At 35.9% G+C, this 9,828-nt stretch overlaps 1 protein-coding gene across 1 annotated transcript; it reads left to right on the forward strand.

Annotated features, from left to right (window-relative positions):
* The first annotated feature begins 885 nt into the window (after nt 1-885).
* LOC106877843 (uncharacterized) lies at nt 886-7,999 on the forward strand. The gene is made up of 2 exons (XM_014926875.3): nt 886-1,842; nt 6,000-7,999. Exons 1-2 carry the CDS (start codon nt 1,794-1,796, stop codon nt 7,922-7,924), a joined length of 1,974 nt encoding a protein of 657 aa, XP_014782361.2. The 5' UTR covers nt 886-1,793; the 3' UTR covers nt 7,925-7,999.
* The last annotated feature ends 1,829 nt before the right edge of the window (nt 8,000-9,828 follow it).

Raw genomic sequence — 9,828 nt, forward strand, 5'->3', positions numbered from 1 at the left:
AGTTTTGGTACAAACTTGGCAGATACACGTCTCATACCCAAATCTTCAGTGATAATGGACAGAACTGAACCGTAACTAATCTGCACATCCTCTGATAACTCACGGATGGTGATTCGACGATTTCCCGTCACAGCTACACGCACATCTGCGATGCTTTTCTCAGTTCTGCTGGTTGCGGGTCTCCGAAAATGTTCGATAGTATCGACATTTTTTCGGCCATCTTGGAAATGTCTGTACCACTCGTACACTTGCGTGCGGCTCATACACTTCACCCCATACAGTTTCTGCAACTTTGCGCAGGCCTCTGAGCAGGTATCGCCATGGCAACTTTCTCTGTCGTGGTCAATGCGACGATCACACGCTACAGATTCTCCTTCCAAACAGTGCTGGAAACAGCAGAAGTGGGCTAGAACGTTAAAACTTACTGCGCATGCACAGCAGAATTCAAGATCAACCTGTGCCAAGTGACTTTACTGTGCATGATTTAGCTTCGTTACTATGAAAACAGTCCGGATACTTATTGATCAGCCTTCGTACATACATATGTACATGCATGCATACATACATACATACATACATAATCTACGTACTCACAAATATATGTATATTATTAGTGAATATGATACATAATCATCTTTATATTATCTTGGCTGATAAAAAAGTAATGATCGACTGATCTTTACGCGTCTTGTGTCGTGTGTTTGTGTACGTATTGGTATTGTTATTTATGCGTGTGCAAGTGTATTTGCCCGCACGCACTGTGTATATGTGCGAGAAAGAGAGAGAGAGAGGGTGAGAGAGAGAGAGAGAGATAGAGAGAGAGTGAGTGTGTGTGTGTGTGTGTGTGTGTGTGTGTGTGTGTGTGTGTGTGTGTGTGTGTGTAATTCGTGTGTATGCGTGAATACGATTGTGAGAGTAGGTTTGCCTGCATATCCCTATCTGCATTGTGGCCAGCGATATGAATCTGAATGTTTATGTATTTCGAAGTAGTTGATGGAGTATTTATGTAATTGCGTGGGTATTCATGTACTCCTTCAGATCAATTGACAACACAAACAAAATTGTTTTATTTGTGCGTCCTGTATTTCTGTGAGTGAATGTATGTCTATAAGCAATTGTCCAGGTGTGCGTTCTCGCGCGTATTTTTTTAATGAAACAAACCTTTTTACACCCACGTCGCACCAAAATCAGTCTCATCGATGTTTCACCGTAATTTATTTATTTTTTGCAACTTCAGGTATCTATCTATCTATCTATCTATCTATCTATCTATCTATCTATCTATCTATCTATCTATCTATCTATCTATCTATTTATCTAACTATCTGTTCTTAACTACGTATCTACATACTTACCTAGATACCTATCTATCTATCTATCTATCTATCTATTTTTCTCCTTCTCCTCTCCTCTCCTCTCTTTTTTTATCAACCCCCTCTCGCTTTCCCTCAATAATCTCTTATATCTTTGTATTTCTCAGTGCTTCTATAAACTTTTCTATTTTCACTGCTCTTCTTTTCTCCGCTTTTCTTTACTTTCCAACTTTCTTTCTTTCTTTCTTCGTTTCGGTTTGCTTGCATATTCTTTCCTTCTTTTCCCCACGAAGTTTACTGCCGTATATAAACTTCTCTACCAGACTGACACAACTTAAAAAAAATTATCAGATAAACTGACATTAGCTCTTAACTCAACGAACTGCGTGTTTTCAGGAATTCTGGGATAGCTTTCTTCACGTCATGGCGAACGAATCGTCTGCAAGCTGCACGTGTTTTTCCAGAAAGTGTTGCTAAACAATGCTATATTTTAGAATATATTCTTGGTATTATTTTGAACTGGTTGTCAGTGAGTATTTGCTTCTAATTTCTTCTTACTTGCTTTTATGTTTATATATTTCTACGTACATAATATGTTTAGTTATTCGTGTGGGTTCCTATGTTCTATGGATGTTTGTGTGTGCGCGCTAGCACGTGTATGTATGGCATGTCTATGGTTGCATCGATATATATATATATATATATATATATATATATATATGACACAACAGACAAAAGAAATAGATATCAATACATGAGCATATATACTTATTTTTATTTTTAATCGGCAGAAATTTACAAAGTGACAGTGATATAGACCATGCACGAAATTCTCGAGTCTTATGTCACTTTTGTAACTTTCTGCCGCTCAGAAACAAGTAAACATAATATATAAAATGATATAAAGTAATATAATATAATATAATATAATATAATATAATATAATGTATTCTGTTGTGTCTGGGGAGAGTCATTTTCTTATTTTGCCTTAAAATTTAACACACGCACCGGTAAAATTTTCACTTATTTTTCTTTTTATTTTCCTAAAATTTTCGTTGCGTCTTGCAACCTTATCAATAACCGGTGAGTGTGTTAAATTTTAAGGCACAATAAGAAAATGACTCTCCCCAGACACAACAGAATATGCTTCAACACACGAAATCACAAAAAATCTTGCAAACCAAATCCAAAAACGAAATATAATATAATGTATATATATATATATATATATATAATGAGTGTGTGTGTGTGTGTGTATGAATACTCACACACACACACACACGCACACACATGCACACGCGCGCACATAAACAAATTGTTAAGGATAAAGCATGCAATTTTAGCCTCGCTGTGAAAAGTAAACAAAATTGTTCCTTCACTTGTTACTTTGTCTCCTGTAGAGAGAAAGAACACAAATGATCTGTTAGACTTTCACGAGACAAAGAGTATTCATTTTTTGTGCACTGAACGATTAGTAACTTATAACTATTTATTGTCCGTAAAAACTAGGACGCCGCTTAAATAGTCTAATTTGCACCAGAGTGCATACACTGATAACATGGAATAATTGACTCATTCATTCATAGTGCACCAAATAGGGTAGGCAATATTATGCAAATTAGACTCACCAGTTTAAATGGGTTTTAGTGAGCATACACTATAAATATGAACGAGCTGTTCTTTCTGCGGGCATAAGTTTAGTATTCAATCTCTGCTGGAAATCTAGAGTAGAAAACCGTTCAAATCGATCCCAATAATTTTACTGCCTTGCCTTCTTTTTACAGCAAACCTAAATTTTTTTTACTAAAATGTTATGTTTTGCATGTTAAATTATCCAAAAGTGTGTGTGTGTGAGTGTATATGTATGTATATATATATTATGTGTGTGTGTGTGTGCATCTATCTATCTATCTATCTATCTATCTATCTATCTATCTACATTAATGTTTGTGTATAGATATATCTACGCATGTATATCTATCATTCTACCTTTCTCTGTCTGTCTGTCTGTCTGTCTGTCTGTCTGTCTGTCTGTCTGTCTCTGTCTCTCTCTCTCTTTCTGTATATATATATATATATATATATATATCATAACCCAATATTTTACTCGCTATTATTTAAGATTTTTACATCAACCGTTAAAAACGATTTATTTCATACAAACACATATGTATGTATGTATGTATGTATGTATATATGCATGCTTGTGTACATGTATATATACGTATATATATGCATATATATATATGTGTGTGTATGTGTGTGTGTATATACAGACACATAAGCTCACACGCACACATACACACACTTGTAAATATATATATATATATGATGGTAAGTAAAAAATTATAGACACTTTTGTTGAACAATTACATCATTTTTCGACATAATTTCCTTGCTTTTCGATGTACTTCTTCCAGTGGTCCACTAGCTTGCTTATTCCATCGGAGAAGAAGGCTTTCGGTTGGTTGCGCAGCCATTTATGTGTCGCTTCCTTCGTTTCTTCGTCCGTAGCAAATCAACGACCTCGTAAAGAATGTTTGAGCGGTCCAAAGAGGTGATAGATGGAAGGGGCAAGATTCAGACTGTATACAGGATGTTCCACTTATATGAATTCCAATTTTTCAATGATTTCAACGATATGGGCGGCCATATATGGACATACATTGGCGTGCAACAATAACACTTACTTTAACAATAAAACTTGATGTTTGGTGCGAATTGCTGGTTTCAGTTTTGTTGACCAGCATTTCACTGATGACTGTTGACCCCTTTTACAGGTAATGTTCTGGAATAGGCTCTTTTGCGTCTCCTAAAACGGTTGCATAACTTTTCCTGTGGAAAGTTGAGTCTTGAATTTCTTTTTCGTGGGGGATTCCGAGTGTTTCCACTATATACTCTGACTTTTGGATTCTGGCTCAAAGTGATAGGGCCCAGGTCACATCTTCTGTAACTATTCACTTCAAAAGAGCTTCGCCTTCATCGTTGTAGTAGTCGAGTAAGCATTGACAGATCTCCGCACAATTGCACTTTGTGCTTCGGTAAGCTCTCTTGGCACCAATCTCGCATAGATTTTTCGTAAGCGAAGTTTGTCACGGATGATTTCGAATGTAGGATTATGACTTATTTGCAGAGAACATGCCTCCTCATCGATAGTTATTCGTTGTTTTGACTGAACCATCTCAGTGGTGGAGGTTGATGGATATTCTGCTCTCTCTCTTCGTGCTTCACGCTTGTCCGATCGTTTTTAAACTTCTCGATCCTTTCATACACAGTTCCATGCGGTAGAGCGCTGAATTACAATGAATTTCAGTCCCTGACATACTTTCAGACCAGAAAAATCAGGTCAATGATCTCTGTTCCTTGTTGCACACTGCCAGCGGTGTGGTCTTGCTTACTCTGTAACACAAGAAAGAAAACTGGAGCGATCAAGGTCAAACCTCGGTTACAGAACCACAAGAGTACCAACTTTTTCGCCCGCGAGCGCTGAAGGCAGTGCAGCCAACGGCAAAAGTGCAGATAACTTTTGACTTCCCCAAATGTATATGTTTATATAGATTTTAAATCTTAATGATATATATATATATATATATATATATATATATATATATATTGGGTATGTTAAATCTTCACTAAGTCCTCTCAGCAGAATGTCTTAAGAGACTAGCTAAAGATAGAAGAAATCGTAGGTTAACTAAACGGAGATGGTAGGATAATATCGCAGATTGATCTAGTCTCAACAACAGATTGATCTAGTCTCAACAACAGATTGATCTAGTCTCAACAATCTAATGAACCTTGTCAGTAATAACAATGATAAATGGAGAGTGCTAAATGTCCATGCGCATTTAACAAATTTATGGAAAAGCAAAAACGTGAAAATATATACAAAATACGTACCTACATACATATACATATGTGCGTACATACGCGCATGAATATATGTTAATGATTCACCTCGTCTAGTCTCCTCAGTGACAGACAAACCGAGGCATTCTGAGCTCAGTCAAAAAATATTCGTTCTTCGTTGACTACGATGATATAGAAGAAAAAAAAAGGCGAGCTGGCAGAAACGTTAGCACGCTGGACGAAATGTTTAGCGGTATTTCGTCTGTCTTTATGTTCTGAGTTCAAATTCCGCCGAGGTCGACTTTGCCTTTCATCCTTTTGGGGTCGATAAATTAAGTACCAGTTGTGTACTGGAGTCGATGTAATCGACTGGCTCCCTCCCTCAAAATTTCGGGTCTTGTGCCTAGAGTAGAAAAGGATATAAAAAAACCTATATATATATGCGCACACACACAACCACACGTATATGTATGTGTGTATATATATATATATATATATATATATATACAAATATATATATAGGGAGAGAGAGAGAGAGAGAATAAGATGAAACAGGTGAAATTGTGTATAAAATTATTTTACTACACTCTCTTACGTTTCATTCAGAAGAATGAGTAACATAATGTAAATCATAATGAAATTGGCTGGTTGGGTTATAATTCCAGCTTACACTCTTCTACAGTTACTTAGGATTTTATGTCCCTATACTTGAACTGCACTGAAACTAAATGTGTGTGTGCGCGTGTGTGTGTGTGTGTGTGTGTGTGTTCGTGTGTACACATGGAAATGCATGAATATATACTTTGCTCATTGTAATTCTTTATTTTGTCTCTACAGTTCTTATGCCGAGACCCGTTGGGCGACGTTTGAATCGTATTAATGTTAAAGAACAATTACAATACAATTACCGGCTGAATAAAGCAACTGCACTCACAGATCTCTTTGGTCTTGTGCCACCGAACAGTTTCGATGTCATTGATCAATTTAACACAAGCCAAGGACTTCAGATCTTAAAGTTGCGACAATTGTACAAAGACATTCCTATCTACGATGGAACACTTTCGGTCGTAATCGAATCTAATGGTGAACTAACCGGTTTGGCAAGCGGTTTTGCTATCCACGGACTGAGTATCTATCATCACTGGGATAAATTATTATCGGCGACATTAACCAAGGAAGAGGCTTTCGACATTGCAATCATCTCGGCTGGGCACGGTCAGTTTAAAAAGTACATTTACAACTATAATTCGCACAGAAAAGTTTACGTCGATGATTTCGGTGATGTAAGTTTGATCTACGAAATTGATTACCTAATATATACTGATGAAGTGGTTAAGCGACCGGCGTTTCTTATAAGCGCTCATACCGGAGATATTTTGTTACAGTGGTCGAAGCTTGATACTTTTGCTGACCATTTACTCACTGGTCACGGTGGTAATGAGAAAAGTGGAACGTTTGTTTACAGCAGAGACAATCGGAAAATTTTTGTGAAGAGAAACCAAGGGAATACCTGTTTTCTGGAGAACCAATATGTAAAAGTTCTCAATTTTAGTGGACGTCCAACCTATAGGGATACTGACAATGTAGTCAGCTATAAATGCTTCGATAATTTTGATGATTCAGTGAATGGAGCTAATTCTCCTGCCCGTGATGCCCTGTATTACGGCAGTGCTCTTTTCGATATGTTTCTTTCCTGGTACGGGACTAAAATTTTGCGGAATAAATTAATAATTGGAGTATATTATGATATTGACAATGCATTCTGGGACGGAAAGCAATGCAATTTTGGTAACGGAGGAGAGTTTTCTTATCCTTATACAGTGGCTGATATCATAGGTCATGAAGTGGCACATGGCTTCACCGAACAACATTCCTGTCTTTTGAATTTCGGACAGTCTGGCTCTATGGACGAATCATTCTCTGATATAACAGGTGAAACTCTGGAAGCATATCTCGGACAAAATGACTGGTCAATAGGGAACTATATAACAAAATCTGATCATAGAGGATTTAGATCTTTAGATGATCCCTCAAAGGATAAACTGTCTGTGAACCATTACGATAATTACACCGAGAGCTTAGACCCTCATTTTGGTTGTGGTATTTATAACAAAGCATTCTACTACGTGGTCCAGGATTATAGAATTCCAATCAAAGATGCCTATCACGCATTTATGTTAGCCAATCGTTTGTATTGGCATCCAACATCGGATTTCTCAACCGGAGCCTGTGATGTTATGCGCGCTGCTTATTATATTGGTCTTGATGTTAACCCTTTTAGAATGGCTTTTCAACAGGTGGGTGTCAAAACTTGTATTCTGACGAACGATATTTATTTATTGAACACAAATAAAACACTTTCGAATATAAAAGTTGGTGACGGTAAAACACCTCTTTTCTCTTACAATCCTTCATTTTGCATATCTGCTATAACAATTCAAGCAAGTTCTAGAAATTACAGTACCCTCCATATTAAAATAACTAATCCACAAGACATTGTTTTCCATTTTGAAATAAATAAAACAGACGACGCAACCTTCTACATTAAAGTCTCTAAACCAGACTTAATACTTAATAACACGTATTTTTTAATCGAAGGTGTGAATAGAATCAAACTTTTTGGGAACTTGTCAATAGTACATCGAATTCACATCGAACTCGTTTCAAAGACTAAATTTGCTTTGACTGACGTCACTCTAAACGTTTCATGTAAGTACAAAGATCATTATAATCGACAAGATCACACAGACATTACAAAGTAAATATTACAGCAATAAAAGCAATAACAATTTTTACTTCTTTATATATATATATATATATATATATATATATTAAAAATCAATGTCAATAAAAATATGTAAAATAAAACCGAAAATAAAAGTAAAAATGCTGAAAAAAAGGGTTGAAATGTATAGCGTTCCTGTAAAGGGAAATGTAAACGCAATTCGGATCAGTCCAGATGAAACAGAATATTGTAATTATATTTATCAGAAGTTTTTGTAATAATGCTTATCACATACATTTTATAATTACAATTGTTCTTTAATAGGTTCATTATGTTTATTTTAAAAGATAAGAGTCTGAGTTTACTTTAATAGCACATATACACGTACAAGCACAAATATACACATTTGTTGTTTAGTGGTATATAACATGGTGAATATTGTTAGGTAAACATTTTAAATACTTATATTAAATATGTTAGCTCCCACTTAACTGTTTGTTTTCCGTAAAGAAGGTTGTAATCCCCACTACACAGTGTTTGTTCACTCAAAATCTTTATACTTCTCAATCATCTAGAGCCGAACAAATACTGGTTAAACTATGCTTCCGTGAAGAAGTCTGTTATATTAGCGAATACACCTAAGATAGACAAGAACTTCACAGTTACAATTTCTCTGATTCCTGGATAAATAGGACTAATATTCTTCATTTGCTATAGATATTTGGCGAGTTTCACGAGGAGGAATAGCTCAGCCCTCACAAAGCTTTTAACTCAATCCATTTAATGGCGCTTTACAGAGTGAAAAAGCTCTTATAATTACTAAAGCTGATATTAATCACTGGGGTGAATTGCCCGTGTCTCACGCTTCCTCCGAAAAGTATTGGTTAGAATGTTAATAGATCTCACAAGAACTATGTCTATGTATGTATGTATGTATGTATGTATGTATGTATGTATGTATGTATGTATGTAGTTATTATTATTATTGTTATTATTATTATTATTATCATTATTATTATTATTATTATTATTATTATTATTATTATTATTATCATCATCATCATCATCATCATCATCATCATCATCATCATCATCATCATCATCATCAAAGGCGGCGAGCTGGCAGAATCGTTAGTACGCCGGGCGAAATACTTAACGGTATTTCGCCCGTCGCTACGTTGTGAGATCAAATTCTGCCGAGGCCGACTTTGCCTTTCATCCTTTCGGGGTCGATAAATTAAGTACCAGCCTAAGAGAAAATTTGCCTTCAAACTAGGCGGGTGCGTGGTGTTGACAAGGCACAAAAATGGCGAAACATCGATGTCCATCAATCCCAAATGGGACTGAAGGGCAGTTGTGCCGTTTGTCCATGACTCTAAGGTGTTTTTTAGCACCAGTGTCTTGAGAGTTATATACTCTGCCACCATTGCAGCCACCCGAAAATACACAAAGCATATATACATTAATATATGTATTTAATAATATTTATTATACTAGAGCTAGTTTTACCACACACACACACACACACACACACACACACACACACACACACACACACACAAGACAAATATTAGCTATAATCAACATAACAATAGAGAAAACATTATTGACAGCAATTTTAATAATTCATGTGAAAACACGCGGTTTAAATTATATCCAGAAAATTCAGCGGAGTAAAAGCAGAAAGTTGAAATTAACAACTTCATTTTGTGTATGGGGTGGCACTGAACACGAAGAAACAAAGAAGGAAAATAAGATCCCAGAAAAATGAGACATCGCTGGTAAGTCGTCGGAGTCTACAGTCCATAATAAAGTTATCAAACCTTGAACATTTTCTAAAATGTGACTTTTAATTTTCTAAGATGCTGATGTTGAGTTAATCAATGAAGTGATACTGAATTAGTTTCCAGGAGATAAAAAAGTATTGTTCGGTTATCGTAA

The sequence above is a fragment of the Octopus bimaculoides genome, chromosome 3, assembly GCF_046866305.1.
Source record: "Octopus bimaculoides isolate indiv1 chromosome 3, ASM4686630v1, whole genome shotgun sequence".
In the NCBI taxonomy this organism is placed as follows: domain Eukaryota; kingdom Metazoa; phylum Mollusca; class Cephalopoda; order Octopoda; family Octopodidae; genus Octopus; species Octopus bimaculoides.